At 46.0% G+C, this 16,597-nt stretch overlaps 6 protein-coding genes across 6 annotated transcripts in view; 4 read left to right on the forward strand and 2 right to left on the reverse strand.

Moving 5' to 3' along the window:
* Positions 1-1,612, reverse strand: part of GGS22DRAFT_174404 (uncharacterized protein) — a 1,765-nt gene extending 153 nt beyond the window's left edge. Inside the window, exons 1-2 of the mRNA XM_047963085.1 lie at positions 1,087-1,612; positions 2-1,001 (exon numbers count right to left, since the gene is read on the reverse strand). Of these exons, the coding sequence (XP_047814470.1) occupies positions 49-1,001; positions 1,087-1,411 (1,278 nt within the window). The 5' untranslated portion in view covers positions 1,412-1,612 and the 3' untranslated portion in view covers positions 2-48. The remainder of the gene's footprint in view (position 1; positions 1,002-1,086) is intronic.
* A 158-nt stretch (positions 1,613-1,770) lies between these two features.
* GGS22DRAFT_174405 (putative TOM core complex subunit Tom6) lies at positions 1,771-2,600 on the forward strand. The gene is made up of 3 exons (XM_047963086.1): positions 1,771-2,038; positions 2,120-2,169; positions 2,228-2,600. Exons 1-3 carry the CDS (start codon positions 1,922-1,924, stop codon positions 2,232-2,234), a joined length of 174 nt encoding a protein of 57 aa, XP_047814471.1. The 5' UTR covers positions 1,771-1,921; the 3' UTR covers positions 2,235-2,600.
* Positions 2,601-4,236: 1,636 nt separating this feature from the next.
* GGS22DRAFT_81360 (3-alpha--hydroxysteroid dehydrogenase) lies at positions 4,237-5,734 on the forward strand. Its single transcript, XM_047968163.1, has 3 exons — positions 4,237-4,759; positions 4,830-5,109; positions 5,228-5,734. The coding sequence occupies exons 1-3, from the start codon at positions 4,471-4,473 to the stop codon at positions 5,421-5,423; spliced, it is 765 nt and encodes a 254-aa protein (XP_047814472.1). The 5' UTR covers positions 4,237-4,470; the 3' UTR covers positions 5,424-5,734.
* Positions 5,735-5,765: 31 nt separating this feature from the next.
* On the reverse strand, positions 5,766-8,039 carry GGS22DRAFT_174411 (uncharacterized protein). The gene is made up of 7 exons (XM_047963087.1): positions 7,771-8,039; positions 7,367-7,713; positions 7,185-7,294; positions 6,875-7,134; positions 6,396-6,807; positions 6,130-6,341; positions 5,766-6,077 (listed from the first exon to the last, which is right to left on the reverse strand). The coding sequence occupies exons 1-7, from the start codon at positions 7,930-7,932 to the stop codon at positions 5,973-5,975; spliced, it is 1,608 nt and encodes a 535-aa protein (XP_047814473.1). The 5' UTR covers positions 7,933-8,039; the 3' UTR covers positions 5,766-5,972.
* Positions 8,040-9,274: 1,235 nt separating this feature from the next.
* On the forward strand, positions 9,275-11,463 carry GGS22DRAFT_174414 (MFS general substrate transporter). Its single transcript, XM_047963088.1, has 4 exons — positions 9,275-9,844; positions 9,903-10,115; positions 10,165-10,232; positions 10,313-11,463. Exons 1-4 carry the CDS (start codon positions 9,575-9,577, stop codon positions 11,265-11,267), a joined length of 1,506 nt encoding a protein of 501 aa, XP_047814474.1. The 5' UTR covers positions 9,275-9,574; the 3' UTR covers positions 11,268-11,463.
* A 2,433-nt stretch (positions 11,464-13,896) lies between these two features.
* GGS22DRAFT_81394 (MFS general substrate transporter) lies at positions 13,897-16,441 on the forward strand. The gene is made up of 9 exons (XM_047968165.1): positions 13,897-14,300; positions 14,369-14,925; positions 15,001-15,198; positions 15,274-15,367; positions 15,432-15,534; positions 15,598-15,696; positions 15,788-15,953; positions 16,060-16,263; positions 16,334-16,441. The coding sequence occupies exons 1-9, from the start codon at positions 14,123-14,125 to the stop codon at positions 16,349-16,351; spliced, it is 1,617 nt and encodes a 538-aa protein (XP_047814475.1). The 5' UTR covers positions 13,897-14,122; the 3' UTR covers positions 16,352-16,441.
* Positions 16,442-16,597: the final 156 nt, after the last annotated feature.

The raw sequence follows: 16,597 nt of genomic DNA on the forward strand, positions 1-16,597 counted from the left end.
TATAGTGTATTCGTAGGCAAGGAGCTGCTTGTGGATAAATATTGGACGTTATCCGTCTGTTATAGATTCGCCTAATGATTTACCAAGTTGTACCAGCGTCTTTTCGTATACCTTCCCTACGTTTAAATGCAACTCTTCATCTTCCCCCTCCTCATCGATCATCCCATCCCACTCACCTACTCCTTCAGTGTTGGGGTCTATTTGCGCCGTCGATGGGACTGACGCGGCGGCGGCGGAAGTAGCGGCAGCATCGGGGAGGATGCTATTTGTATTTTGGAACTTTTCATCACCGGAATCGTCATCGTCGTCATCGTCTAATATGAAATGGAACTTTTCTCCAGGACGCCTTAGTGAAAGTCCGCCAACTTCCGGGATTGGACTCCGGTTTCCTGGCGCCGCATCGTCGAGTTGAACATCCAGACCCTCCTCGTCTTTGACTCTGATCCGTTTATGATCATCAGGGGTCTCCTCGTTTAGACTGATATCCTTAAATTTTCGTTTAGCCGCAGCATGGTCCGGTTCCTCGTCACCGATATCTGATTCGTCATCAAAATTTATAACATCCTCAGACTTGATCCTGTCATCGCCGTCGATGGAATCCCTATCTCGAATAGGAGTCTGTATGAATCCGGTAGAAAGAGAGACGCTAATATTACGTCTAATAGGTGATGGAGCAATTTTATCATTGTCGTCGTCATCGTCGTCGCCTACGAAATTCTTTACGTCCGGCTCGTTACTCATAATCATGGAGACCAGCATGCGAGTTTCGTCGGTCAAACTCTTGCAGCGCACCATGTCTGTTCTGGTGAACCCTCTCCCGTGACCTTGGAATCCCGGAAGTGGATCTCCCGACTTAAGGTCGCGCCCGATGATGAGGCTTGCGAAACAATGATCTAGCTTCTTGAGTAAGGCGAACGTGGGGCGCGACGATGGTGGGAAAGATGGCAGGTAAGTATTAAATGCGAGCGCGACGTTTAGGAGATATGGTATCTGAAGGCTGGCTAGGGAACCAGGCAATTAGTCATTTTCTCTTCTTGTCTTAAATAATTTATGTTTCTTAGTATTATCGCATGGGGTCTAACGTACGAGTCCCCGAGAACCAGAGGACGTCGACAACGTCCTCGAGATCTTTGCATACTTCGTCCATGCTGTCGTAGCCGGTGACCTCGTCGGCAGGGTCGGGGATGCCATGCTTCTTCACATATCGGCGCGAAATGTGCATCAGTCGATCGGAGACGTAATTCCTGGCATAATCTTCCTTCTTAGAGCCTCGTGCAAGAGGCTTTGATCGTGGATGTGGTAGACGAGCAGCCGCTCGACTCGAAGCAGTACTAGGAGCTGGCGAGGGTAACGAGGTAAATCCGTCAGGGAAGAACCCGCCTGCATTGGCGAATCTTGGTGTCTCAACCATTTTCGAGTGTTGAATTGATCAAAACTGTAGATTTGGAATTGAAATGGATGTGCATGGGGACGTGTATTGTTTTTCGTATAATAAAAGAGAAATGATGTAAGAAGGTAGAAGGTAGAAAGTAGAAGGAGGGAGAAGGAGGGATTACGTATTGTCAACTTCCCGAGGCACCTACCACATATACCTACCTAGCCTAGTACATACTTACCTAGCCATTAGCACATTAGGTAATTGCCTTCAGCTCAGCCTTGTGACGCCATTGACCTGTCAACTGTGCACGCCACAGAGCCATAAATTGCCCCACATATGAACATGGGCACATGCAGACGGTCCCACAATCTTTCCACTCTCAATGGCTCGAGCTTCCGGATCTTATTCAGCTTTAATTCTTGGATCCTCTCCAAATCTTTTTTTTTTGTTCCGATAGTCGATAATACAGATAACGCCGACACAAAACTTAAGAACAACTCCCAACTCTCGGACAACCTTCGAACACTTCAAAATCTTGCAATTATGCCGCCAAAGAGAGTCGGTGGAGGACGTTCCAACAGGGGATTCATTAGCTCCACCTATGAGACTATCACATCTCCCGAAAATGCTTCTGTCGTACGGAGCGTAGCAATCTTTGGTGTACGTCTTTCTACACGATCGCCCCATTATTGATATGGATATCGACATCATTTACTAAATTATATATCTCTATGTATATAGGCTGCCGTGGCTTTTCTAGCTAGCCCTTGGAGCGAGTACCTTCTTCCACCGTGAGAAAATAACGTACCCTCAACAGACGCTTCCGCAGATTATTAACCTCCTAATTAGAGTATGAGATAATCGCCCGACTAAGAATATGACAAAACGCTGCATTACGAAGGATGTACGATATGAGGATGGTAGTGCCAATGAACCATAAAGTGGTGGATTGATTAATGGGATACATGAATATGAATTGCGCCGAATTGCATCGAATCGGTTATCGGTGGGACGTTATGAAGGCAGATCTGGAGGAACAACAACCTCTTGACGTATTATACGACGAATAAATCCCCATACTCTTATTACGTGTTGACGATTATATCTATAATCATTTTGTGATGTGGGTACTTACCTAGGTACCTAGTACTTGATTCTCATGAGAGATGTTCTATACAATCAATATATGAAGAAAGATCATGTCGCCGACTTTCTAAGACTCACATCGAATTTTAGGGGGAAGAGAGGGATCAAAGACCTCGTCCATTCAAGATACATTATTTTTCAAAGAATCGACCTCGATGCGATATATCCCAAATGTTGTCATAAAACCATTTGTTCTGGGGCATATCCCTCGTCTACATCGATAAGCCGAGATGGATCATATACTTCGAATACTAGCTATTCAAACAAAACTCGATCAAGAAATTAATATATCCGAAACTCATACTGTCCAGAAATCTTTACAGGGAGCACCCTAATCCTACGTTTAGAAAAAGGCGCCGAAGTCTTAGTCTGATAGTTAATCGGTGACGGTGCTGGAAAAGGAGGCAATATAGGGGGGGTGACTTACTAAAAGAGAGAGAGAAGCCAAACCCCAACTCCCATTTCCCCTACTATATTGGGAAATGTGGCTAACTATCAAATTTAAGGAGACGGCGATTTGGATATTCGTTCTAAGACTAGCTTTGAAAAGGTGCAAGACAACGAGTTTTACTCTTCTATCATTTAATCATCCTCTTCTTAAAGGGTTGTGGGGTCTGAGCCCAGTAACTACTGGGCCTATAGTTTGGAAGTCTACTCAGAATAAATACTAGGTAGGTATCATCTCCCCTATAAAGAATCTCGACCAAGGATACCATCCTCCCACTATGTAGAACATTATCTCAGAATGCTGCTACAATGAAACCGTAATAATTACGAGAGAATTAAACCTCATTATCTTATCCTCTACTCCCGAGGGTTCGGGCCGGAGGGGTGAAATCGTCGACGGAGATGGGTTGGTAATAAAGGGGTTTAATGCGCCTATCTAAACTTCCAACAATTTTTCCTACTTTTAATATTCATTATCACCAGATGCCGTTACCCTACTACCTTACTACCCTACCACCCTGCTACCCTGTTACCCTGTACAGCAACATCAACCATGGTCAGCCCTAATTGGCTAGGCGTGCTGGGCGCTCGGACGCTTCACCGCTAGAACGCTGTAGCGATATGTGACCTTACATATACGCAAGAGGATTCAACTATTGCATAGGTACAGCTTCGACCAAAAGTCTTTGCATATCAGCTAACTACCTATGTAGCTTCCCGGCCCGAGCCCGCATATAATAGTGACGGGTTCTCGGGTAAGGGGTACCTACCTGCCTACCTACCTACCTACACAGCTACGATATGAAGCGATCAGCACCGCCGCATAGGGTGACAGGGTGATTCGCATTTGTGTTTCCACCCTATTATTACGTTTCCGGATCAGAGCCGCATCTCTCAGCTGTCAGACTCTTTCTTACCAAGGGTCCACCTTTCATTTCTGATTCCTTTCTCCAGGATCTGTAACAGTTCAATGAAGATCCGCCCCTGAGCAAACACATCCAGCTGTTCCGATAGACTGACCGCTCCCGCATTCTTGCGATGCCTGTCAAATGACACGTGCTTTGTGCATCGGCTCACAGGGTTCGAGCTTGACGTCTGGTCTGATCTATCCCTGCCCCTGATACCTAGAGAGGTGTATGTAATGTACAAAGATGCATGAGCTATATGCCCTTACGTCCGCCTCTAAGGAGCATGCTCGCCACGCGCCACTGATGTGACAGCGAGAGCAGGGCCATTGCGATTGCTAATAAACACGCCAGGGCGACGGCTAATGTTAACAAGGTGACATACTATCGTAGGAAAGGTAGTACATACCTAGGCGGGGAGGGGACCGTGCAATACCCTAACGGCTGGAGTCTATGCAAAACCTGGAGGTGGGTATCGTCATCCACATATAAGGCGTTCCCACGCGCATGGTTATGCCATCAGCCCTCTTTCTCTTTCCACCTAGATAGGCTGTTTAATTTATTCCCTGCGTATACCTTCTTTTACTCAGAGGAATGGCGGACCCAAAACCCTTGAAGGATAAGGTCGTCCTAGTAACAGGAGCGGCCCAGGGTCTTGGCGAGGTAATCTCCAAGTACGTCGCCGCGCGAGGCGCAATCCTCTCCCTAGCAGATCTACAGAAGAGCAAGCTCGATGAGACGGCGGAGCGCATCAGAGCGTCATATCCCGACGTCCAAATCCTGACGTGGGCCGTGAACATCACGGATCCGAAGAGCGTGGAGGAGTGGGTCGCCGCGACGAAGGAGAAGTTCGGGCGGATCAACGCCTGTGTCAACAATGCCGGTAAGCCGTTCATAGTACCCTACCCCTTTGCTTACCTACTTTATTTCATAGTTCTAACGAGGGATAATAGGCATCATAGGCAAAGACCCAAGCCCGATAACAGACCTCAGCTTTGAGGAGTGGACAAGCGTCATCGACGTGAATCTGACGGGGTTGTTCACCTGTCTCAAGTACCAACTACGTGCCATATCTGACGACGGCAGCATCGTCAACATGTCGAGCGTCGCCGGCCTGCGCGGCACGGGCTTCTACGCGGCTTACGCGGCGTCCAAGCACGGCGTTGTGGGCTTGACCAAAGTGGCCGCTGCCCAGCACGCTCATCGCGGCGTGCGGGTGAACGTCGTGTGTCCGTGAGTACCACGCCCCTTGTCATACCTGGCCTTCAATATCGAATTTCGGGACTGGGACACCGTACTTCTAAAACTTCTAGCGAAGCTTAGCAGATGGACCTGGCTAACCTCACTCCAGGGCCATCGCAGATACACCAATGTGGCAGCAGTTGCGCGACCAGACTGGTGACGTTCGTGTCGAGGACTTTCCGCAGTTGTTCAAGCGGTACGTGACGCCGGACGAGGTCGCTTCCATGGTTGGATATCTGCTGTGCGACGAGAGTAAGTTCGTCACGCGGACGGCGTTTCCAGTCGATGGCGGGTATTGTGGTTGAGGTCAGGTGACGAGCGGGCTTCGAATCCTTGAACCAGATGAAGAGATACGGGCACTTTTAATGAAGTCTGTACGATGCTTGTCAAAATAGGGTTGATACTCTGCAGGAAGCTTGACTGGGCAGAATGTATTCCTATGTGTGGCTAACGACTGACGTTGTATATGTCTAGGTAGATATGGGAATTTTTGATAAAGGAGGAGGCAAGTTTGTTATACATAATACCATACGCCTTAAGGCTATGTCACAACAAGCTTGTAGCGAAGGAACCTACAAGAAAGGGTGGCTGGGTTAGTATCACCATATGAAAAGGGGCCCTAACTTAAGATTATATTAACCTTACAAGTCTGCAATTTTCGTCTATTAGTTACCCTATCAAACTGTACCTATCTATGTCTTTTTAGATGGAATCATGAATTATGATGGTATGGCTGATAACAATTTTTCTCTGCGCCGATATGCATGTTTTCCCGTTTATTTTACGCCACCTAGCTTCTAAGTGCTTTTTATGGATTTTGATAGGCTCTTTACGTACCTACCTAGACGATCATTTTAGGTCTCAACTTCGGTTTCCGAATCATCGTCATCAACCCTCTTGCTGTTGGGTGGTGGTAGATATGCCAAGAACAAAACAATGAAGCCAAACACAGCAAATCCCTAATACAATGTTAGTATATGTCGAACCCTATCAGCGGAGTGCACGACATACCGCGTTGCAGAAAAATGTTAGGCTTGGCGTGCCGGCTTCTGTGAAGGCGGCAAAGATCATGCCGAAGAGTCCCTGGGTTAACAAACTAGCAGTACTCTCTACAAGAGTAATAGCACTAATTGCATCCTGTCGTTTGTCCGGTGGACACATTTCGGTCATGACTCCTTTCGCAGCTGGCGCCGACCCGGATGCAAATGGCAATAGGAAGCCGGCTAGCAGTTTCAATTAATAACGGTCGGAAAACCTATTTTTTTCGCGTCTCTTACCTAAATATACCTGCCATCCATCCGTAGAGAATCCAGCAAAGAACGTAACCAAAGAGTCAACCACAAGACTCCATCTGACGAAGAAAAGATCAAACCCAGTTCCAGAATCTTCGTCATCTGGATCAGGTACTTGAACCGGTTCTTGTGGAACTTCTCCGCCCTCAACGGCCTCAAAGTCTTCTGGGTTAACAGGGATGTGGAACTCTGGTTCTGACCCCCTGCGTTCCGTATGCGCCGGCGTGCCATTAAACCAGATTCTACCGGAGGATATAATTTTGGGAAACATGAGTAGTAAAAAGATACCACGAATGGCCGAGTTCCCGAACATAAGATAACCGTTCTCCGTAGTGCCGAAATTAAATTCGGATGTTCCGTACATCTGTAAGAGAATGGGGGCGTATCCCGAAGCGAACTGGATTAAAATGAGAAGGTAATTCGACAAAAGATGTGGAACAGAGCTGTAGTAGACTATAACTTACCACACCGAGGAATATCCCTAGCGCAAGGAAGATCAAGCTGTAATTTTGAATGATCTTGCCAGACTCTAGGCGGTATTTGTGAGGAACAATGATTTTCATAGGGGCAAAGAAAGCGCTGATACCCCGACCATTTTGTTTTTGATTATGGACTTTACCGTTCGGCAAGAAAAGAGCGCCATATAGCGTGCAACCGACATATAGGAAGAATGCCGTCTCAAAAGGACGTCTGATGTTGTAGACATCGCCAAGAACACCACCAACTGTGATGCCGTTAGCTGAATGCTAGATATTAATGACAAAAGAGACGTACGGAGGAATCCAAATGCAGTTCCCAACATGATTGATCCCTGTAAACGTCCAAAGACTGCCGTACGATCCTTAGGCGCGACCAGTTCACTGACGGCAGTATTCAGAACTAACCTTTATCAACTCAATCAGTATGAACGACATAGACATGATGTTTGAGTTAAGGTTGGTAGGTAAGTAACGTACTGATAGCCGCGTGGACCCCCTATTATGCCAATAGCTTGGCAGGCCTGAAAGATGATTTCACCGGACCGACCACCAATTGTCACACCAAGAACTTGTGTTGATACTCTCAAGCCTAATAATGCAGTTTGCGAAACGAAGGCCCAACGTGGCCCCCATATCTTTATAAAATAACCACATATGAAGAGGTTGAAAACTCCGCTGAAGGAAGTTGACATGCCTAGAATAGAAACCTGCTGAGCTGTTCCTGCGGTGATCTGACGATTGTGACAACGATCCCCCGGACCCTCGAATGGAGGGCTACGGCGATAAAAAATATCGCATTCCATAAGACGGAAGACATAAATAATCTTGATTTTCCCAGTTAGTAAACGCAACGGGGAATCAATTGGATATCCGACACTTACCGGGACTTGGGTGATGCCAAGAGTGAAGGCCATCAAGAAGCCGGCGAGAAGGATACGGTTGGCGGGACCGAATATGGAGGCGCTGACGGTCTTTGTGACCTTAGTTGTCTTGGGAGTAGTAGTTCCATTTTGGAGTAACGGACTTGTCTCATCGGCTGCCATGACGGTATAACTACCTACCTAGTAGGTACCTAGGGATTGACGGATTCAACGATTCTAGTTGAAAACGTGGGAACCTTTTCTTTTCTAGAAAAAAACATTGAAAGATGAATGGGTTGCGATGAACATGAAAGTCCGAAAATGTTTCTAGGTTACCTACATGTAGGTACTTTACAGCAGCTGCAGTTACCTACCTACATTGTAGCAGTGGCACTTACAAGGGTATTGCAAGTAGACTTACATCCATATGTATATCCATATATGTAACATGGATTTCCTTGTCCAATGACAACTGCTCCCAGAAAAGAAAGCTGGTAGGACCTTCTAAACTCGAGCCGCCGAAACTTGTCCGATCGTTGCCCCTCTCTCAATTATGGCATCGGCAGTCTTCCGATTATTTGATATGTGGGGATTGCCTGCCCTTATTCAACTATGTACATGTACTATGTAAGAAATGCCCAAATGATAAGAGATAATAAGATAATAATCGGAAATATCCAATCTAAAATACGGAGAAATATTGAAGCTAACCCCTTTAGTAGAAAACACCATATCGCGACATCTCAGCTTTCCTTCTTTAATGAAAGGTTAGGACAATTACTTAGGTACCTAGTAAGTACCTGAGTGGATTGCTTCGAGAGACTTTAGCTCACAATCTCGTAGGTTCCATCAGTTTTTTCTCATTGCTTACCTAGGTAGTATCTATGTGATTTTTATTGTTCATACCTTCCTAGGTATGAGCATAAGCCTTCTGTTTGCTATCTGATATGTGTGAGCCGGCTGATTTGTTGGAGTACAGTATCGGAGTTCGGTCCATAGTAGACCGTAAGGGGTTTTATGTACCGGGTTTCGGGGTTCCTTAGTCAAGAGTACCTAGGTAGTTTAAAGCCACTTGTGTAACAATGATGTTTCTTTGCTCGATGTGTTTTAAGGTTGCTTCTTCGATCGACTTAATTGAAACTATATGTAGAACCATATTTCCCATTGCATCTCCCATTGCATCTCCCATAAGTCTAACCTGAACCCTAACCCACGTTATAACGACCAAAGTGGTATGAATAAGGGGCGCAAAGAGTTGAGATATCTGCAATGCTAGTAAGTTAAAGTTACCATATAATCTACTGCAAGTCTGATTGATATTAACAATGTGATATTAGGAGCGGAATTCACCTAACGGAATATTTGCAATGATGACATTGAACCATGAATATGCATAATATACTGAAAAACGGACACGGGATGCCTGGGATGCCTGCATAAAGTAAGCCGTATAGCAAGTGACACGGCCGACATGCAATGTACCTATCCATATTTCGGCTGTAGCTAAATTCACAACAGCCGAAGGTCGCAGCGACCATCCGGCAACCGGCGAAAATATATAGGAGTAGCTCCGGATGTGTGATGCATCCCTAGTTACTTACTTTGATGTTCCTCTATAATATAGGACGGTTCTCTTTGTCCTAGAGACTACGAATAAGAGTGAGATAGACAGGATTTTTACCTTTGTACCAGCAAAATTAGACCACACGCCAACCTTAATCATCGGACATAAGAAAACGAAGTCGGATTTCCCCAGTCGAATACTTACAATAGCCGTTCTGATCAGAGAGATCTGGGTGACGGGCTAGATGGTGATTGCCTAGGTATGGCTGCGAATAAAGAGAAAGAAGACCAATCCGAGAAACCAGCCAATAGACTAGAAACGGCAGTCATTTCTACGACAACCAACGAGAATGTCGAGACGGATGAGCAAAATGAAAATCAGAATTCGTCTGTCATCACCACGAAGGGCTCTAAGGGGACTAATTGGCTGGTCAGGATAACGAGGGCATTGAATTGGATGCCAGAACGCTGTCGTTACGATCCGGAGAACCCGCCTAGTTTTACCCTATCAATGAATCTTCTCCTAGCATTCGTATGATCTTAACTAGGTACCTTACTTCCTCCATTATCTCCGAGCTAATCTGTGACAGAGTGGAACATTTACTGTTGCAAACCTTTACTATGCTCAACCTATTCTGAACGTCTTAGCCGAGGAGTTCCACGTCAGTTATGAGCGGGCATCCGACATTGCCACATTATCCCAGGCAGGCTATGCTGTTGGCCTACTCTTCCTATGTCCGTTGGCAGATATGGTACCTCGGCGACCGTTCATCTTATCCCTCATATGGGCAACGGCAACTGCTGTATGTGGTTGACAGTTCGATTTTCTCATACGAAGCTGATATCAAATAGTGGATTGGCTTGTGCCTCACGAACAATTTCGAAGTGTTCATCAGCTTGTCATTTCTCTGTGGAGTTGGGTATGTATCTGCTGTTGCTACCTTCATCAAGTTATATCAAAGTATTTCCGTTTCGCTTCCTCGGTCTAACGAGAAGGTAGGACGGTAACACCGCAGCTTATGTTGCCGCTCGTCGGCGACTTAGCACCGGCTCATCGCCGTGCTAGTTCGCTCTCGGTCGTCGTATCAGGGCTAGCACTTGGCCTCCTAATTGCTAGGGTATTGTCAGGCATAGTGGCTAATTTTACATCTTGGAGAAACATCTACTGGTTAGCATTCGGAGCCCAATATTTAACACTGGCGCTGCTCTTCCTCTTCCTCCCGGATTATCCCACAAAGAACAAGGGCCTCAACTATTTCAAGGTTCTCTGGGGAATGGTGGTCATGGCTGTTACAGAGCCCCTGCTCACCCAAGCATGTATCATGGGGTTTCTACTCAGCGCTGCGTTTACTTCTTTCTGGACTACTCTCACGTTCCTCCTCGCGTCTCCGCCATATGAATATTCCTCGCTTGAAATTGGATGTTTCGCCTTCATTGGGATTGTGGTCGTTGCACTTGCGCCAGTATGGTCTCGCCTCATTACTGATCGATATGTCTTCCTCTTCTCGGTTGTTCTTGGCCTCGCCTTCGAATTCGTGGGCATCGTGATCTCTACATTTATTGGAAGCTTCACGGTGGCGGGACCTATAATCCACGCCATCATGATGGATTCTGGGGCCAACTTTGCGCATACTGCCAATCGGAGTAATATCTACAATCTGGATTCGAAGGCTAGGAATAGAATAAATACGGTGTATATGGTTTTCGCCTTCGGGGGCCAGATCATGGGGACGGCTCTGGGAAATCGGCTATATGCTCAAGGCGGCTGGGTCTGGAGTGGAAGTTCCAATATCGCCTTCATCGGCGTGGCTATAATTGTGGGTATAATTAGGGGACCAAGAGAGACGGGATGGATAGGTTGGTCCAAAGGTTGGAATATCAGGAAAGACGATCTCAAAGTAGAGAACGGGCGCCTTCAGCAAGTTTTGATGCTGAAAGAGGTCTTCCATCATTAAATATGCCAAGAGAAAATATGTCACGAGAGGAGAGCGACACAGGGGGAGGCCCATCGTCGAAATGATCTCGGCCTCTCGTAAGATTCATATGTATGATATATATATATGACCACCACTACGCTCAAGTGAGAAGATATGGGTATTTCTCTCCTAGTATCATTTATAAAGTGACGATATAGTAGTTCATGTATCGAGGGTACTTTTAGTTTCTTACGTAAACCCGTCAGTACTACGTTTGTAGGTAGGTAGGTAATCATTGATAAAAACTGAAGCAAGATTTATTAGAGAGGGGGGAAATGGAGATTTCCATGTTGCGTTCCTTAATAAGATAATCAACTATCTGATTTTCAAGCAATTAACCCAACCCCTTTTATCCTGCTAACCTAATATTCTCACATCACCATACAGCTTCCCCAATCAATCCGACCACCATCCTGGGCTGATGTCCATTGGGACTTAACGTTGGAAAGTCTAACTGCGTTAATTCCTGTATTCATTTTGTGTTGTCTTAAATTTATCAAATTTAGATAGTTACTAGGTACCTGTTATGTGTTATGCCGAATGTATCTTCTGTTCGAATATTTCGGAAGGAAATTCATAGGAAGGATCGGTTTCGCGACTTTAAATATCGTGTGAAGAGCTTTGTTAGAATGCAAATGCCCTGCGACAAAGACTTTCTTTTATACCTAATCTTGAACTTTCATGAAAGGAAACCTCTAGGCTTTCTTACATAACTTCATACAGGTCCACGGTGTCTCCTACTATTACCACACAAACTAGCTACCTGGCTGGCGCCTGCACAGGTCAACTTCAGCAACCTTACATAACCTCATTTCCAAGGTTCCTCCTTGTGGCTTTCTCAGCCCTCAAAAATATTTGAATGCAGTCACCGGTGCTTACGGTGGCTTACCTACCTAGCAGGTATGTACTTATGCAATTACCTAGCCGATATCAGTATCTTGCACGTCTCATTGGTTAGCCAGAAACATATCCAAGCCTCTTATGTAAGTGATATAGTTACCTACAGACCGTTGTACTCCGAAGAGATTACTCAAAGCAATTTCCACTCGTGCCGCCTCTCTCTGCATGTCTGAGCCCCGACTGTTCCCGGCGCCGCACTACGATACCAGCCTTGACTTCGAGAATCGGACCTAGACGGCGGCTCGAGAAACGGAAACGCCACAGTGAGTCAGTAGACATGGTCCCGCTGCAGGCTCTGCTTAGTCACACCATCTCAGATGTGTTAGTAATCGTTAACGAACGGGTGCTGATTACCTAGGCTGCTAGATATACGTAGGTATATATATTATGAGACATCCGAGAAGGCAGAAGAATGGGTTCAAGTACGATATTCTCTACTAGACATGATCGTGACCTCTGCCATCCTGAGCTTACTCATCTCCGTATTATTTGAATAATCCGTTCATCAATTAAAATTATTTTAGGTACCGGCCACCTAGTGTAGATATTGAGCGTTCATGCGGAATTGATTGTTTAAATAACATGCGGGATTGGGAAAGGGGTAGTCTTATGAGTGCCTAGGTACCTACTTAAGGTACTAGGTAGGTATGCATATTACATTATCTTCGAATGAAGCATAATAATGCATAGTTTTTTATACGCTTTACAATGATCAGATCTGTTTCTTTTTCGGGATGTGGAAGCCGCTCGACGCGCGTAACTTCTCCAGAGAGGTTCAAGATAATTGATATCACATCCATGAAGATATGCTAGGTAGTTAAGATGTGTTATGTAAGATACCTACTGCTAGATAGTGTTTGGTGAGGATAAAACAAGGAAATGCATACATGTGTTCGTAACCTCGAGATAAGCATATGTTCATATTAGGCAGGTGGATAAATGATCGATAGCTCGATTAAAGCCTTATAGTTGCATACAATCTTAAATTCTTAACACTACGGAATTCACAATCCGAAAACCCAGACATAGATACCTACCTAGATATTGAAGAATATAATTATTATAAGGCTCCCGTATTCGAATGAATCTCTTGGCTTTGAAACAAGCATCGGTTTTCTCCGAAATAGATTAGACACAGATAGCCAGGCCGAACTTGCTTACCGAATTATGTAGACCCAGCTTTGATAAGGAATATTAGGTGTGATGCAAGATACATCAGATACATATACTAGGTACCTAGTATGTATGTGATGTTGTAATGTTCCAGCGTCCGAGTGTTCGTACATACACATACCTGCTACTACACAAGGTAGTATTATGATGATCTTCCCCAGACCCCACCCCAAGCACGATATAGGTACATCCATCAATACCTACATACATAGGGGTGTTGATCTGTCGCCACGTGGAATATCGACACGCGATATTACGAAAGAGAAAAGAAAGAGAATGGCAATGGCAATTTGGTAATGTCGAAAGCCTTGTCTTGGATGGTTAAGACCAGAAGTTCGTTTTATATCCGGGGTATTACATACCGGTAGAAGAGGAGTGAGACATCGTTCATCAGAACCCGAACCCCCATTAAAAAACCCCAACCGCCACTCGGTCTATTTGGAGATATGCGTGGATGCCTTTCCGGGATGAGAGCAAGCCCTAGACGCCACCCACCTGTGCCATCTCCCGCGGGTATCTACCTAGTTCCCAGGTAGGTAGGCTTATCTGCCCTATCTCCTCACGTCTTACCGTGACAATGATCTATCCTGCGGGGTGATTAGGGTGGGAATATGTAGCTTCCAGAGCTCGGCCATACATATAATCAGGAATCATCCCTTGTATCTTGTATCCTGTGCGTTCGAAGATCTTATCCTGTAGTTGTCTCGAAAAAATAATAATAATTCATCGAGGGTCCGTTGCTAGGTCGTAACTCGCGAACAATGACTCAGGCGTTAGAGATCGCGACGCTCCCGATGGAGGCTAAGGGACCTTTGGAAATCCCTACCGACTCGGAGAAAGAGAAAGAGAAAGACGTAGAGAAGGACCCGGCGATGGTAATGGACGCAGAGATCAGTGAGAAGAGTAGCGTTGCGGCCGGCGAGATTCAGGATGACGCAGGTTAGACTTCACTTCATTCATAGCTCGATGATAAGGCTACCAGGAGTTGCGAGCTTACTAGAAGACAGTTCCAAGTTACAGCGAAGAGGAATACCGTAAACTGAAGAGGAAAGCCGATAGGTACCTTCTTCCTCTCATGTGGCTCTGCTACGGCATCCAGCAGACGGACAAGACGTCTATCGGAACACAAGCCACCTTCGGTCTCTCGAAGGATACCGGCTTGCACGGACAGCAGTACTCGTGGCTCACGACCGTATTTTACATCACGTACATGTGTTTCGAGTTTCCCTCAAACATCATTCTGCAGCGGTACCTCATGGGGAGAACCTTGTCGTGTTACATGCTCTGCTGGGGCGTAGTAGTACTATGCGTCGGGTTCGCCCAGAACTTCACACAGCTCGTCACGCTGCGGGCCTTGCAGGGCTTCTTCGAATGCTGCATCTCGCCCGGATTCATCCTCGTCGTCGGGAGCTGGTACACTACGCGCGAGCATGCGTCGCGATCACTGGTCTTCCAGAGCGCCAACGCCGGCTTTGGTGTCATCGCCAACCTCATCCTCTACGGGATCGGCTCGGTTCAGTACAAGCGTGGATCCGAGTTCCAGGCCTGGAGATACATGTCTTATGTATGCTAAGCCTGCCCTCCCTTACGACTAATCTGGAATTGTGCTGACATTTTGATGGCCATTATCTTGGAATAGTTTCTTGGAAGTATGACCATTCTCGTCGGCTGTCTATGCCTTTTCCTACTAGGTACGCCATCCGAAGTACGGTGGTTGTCTCCCGAGGAGAAGAAGATCGCGAACGCACGCATCTTGTCGAATAACACGGGCCATGACAAGACTGGTATCAAGAAATGGAAATGGAAACAGGCCCGAGAATGCCTGATCGACCCATGCGTGAGTATCCATGATCAAAGAAAAATATCGATTCAGCGTCGTAACTAACGCAGCAGCCGATATCGCGATTGGTAGTTCTGGTTCGCTGGTCTCAATGCGTTTCTGAATTCTGTGCCTAATGGTGGCATAACCGCTTTCGGCTCGATCATAAATACCAATGCAGGGTTCAGTGAGTTGACGGCAGACTTCAACGTCCACTACGTGAAGCGTAATAATAACTAATAATTTATCAGCCAACTTGCAAGTTATTCTCCTCGACATTCCAAAGAATATCACGTCTGTGCTGTGGTTCGTCTGTATCGGCATTATTACAAGCAGGAAGAAGAATCTGCGCCTGTAAGTTAAGACTCGAGGGTTTCTATTTCGAAGAATCGAGAGTTGTCTAACCCGAAGTTCTAGGTATTTCATGATGGTATCTGTTATCCCACCAGTAGCTGGATTCGCCATCATGGCATCGCTGCCAAACGAGCCTCAGTATAAGTGGACTAAATGGACAGGGTAGGTCCATCTTACCAAACACCCTACATTCTTGATAAATGCAATTGAGACCCAGAATACTGCTGACGAATGTCTTGGGTGTGACGTTTAGCTTTTTCATCACTGTCCCCTGTGTAGTAGCGCTCTTCTTGGCTTGGACTCTGATCCCCTCGAACGTCGCCGGCCGCACCAAGCGTACGCTGACCTCATCTTTCACCTTTGTTGGATACTGTGTGGGCAATATGGTCGGCTCTCAAATCTTCAAAGCCAAAGATGCTGTACGTCTCTTCAATTCCCCGCCTACCTGGAATTCCTTCCACTTTATCTAGCACTCATTCTCCGGCACCTAAATTTCGAATTCCTAGCTAACAAGAATCTGTAAAGCCGAGGTATATTCCCGGAACCGCTGCCTGTGCAGTATGCTTTGGGCTAGAGTTCTTCTTGCTTGTTGCATGGCGGGTTATACTCGTTACGAGGAACCGACGACGCGAAAAGCAGCTGGCCGAGCAAGGCATCAGCGAGGAGGAGAGAATAGAAAGGGGTAAGCAACTTGGAGAACAGGATTGTACTGATTTCGAGAATCCTTATGTGAGTCACTACCCCCTTTCATGTATCTTTCGTTACGTCAAGGGTTCATCTAACATCGCTTGACACCTAGTTCCGATACACGATGTAGCGTTACCAAAGTGCGAATATTCTGGACGCCCATCCGGCTATGCCCGGTACCTGATATAAGAACATCTAGAATCGGACTAGGTATTTCGTAAATCTGACTTTGTTGGTTCGTTTTAATCTAATAAGACATAGTTTGACTGAGGTGTAAATGTTGACTACCTTGACGCGACGTGAGTCGATGAAAGCTGAACACGCCCGTATAAGCTTGAGTGATGCTTGTGACAAAGATTCCAATGCCCTACCAAGG

Source organism: Annulohypoxylon maeteangense (genome assembly GCF_022496945.1).
Source record: "Annulohypoxylon maeteangense strain CBS 123835 unplaced genomic scaffold GGS22scaffold_24, whole genome shotgun sequence".
NCBI classification, from domain to species: domain Eukaryota; kingdom Fungi; phylum Ascomycota; class Sordariomycetes; order Xylariales; family Hypoxylaceae; genus Annulohypoxylon; species Annulohypoxylon maeteangense.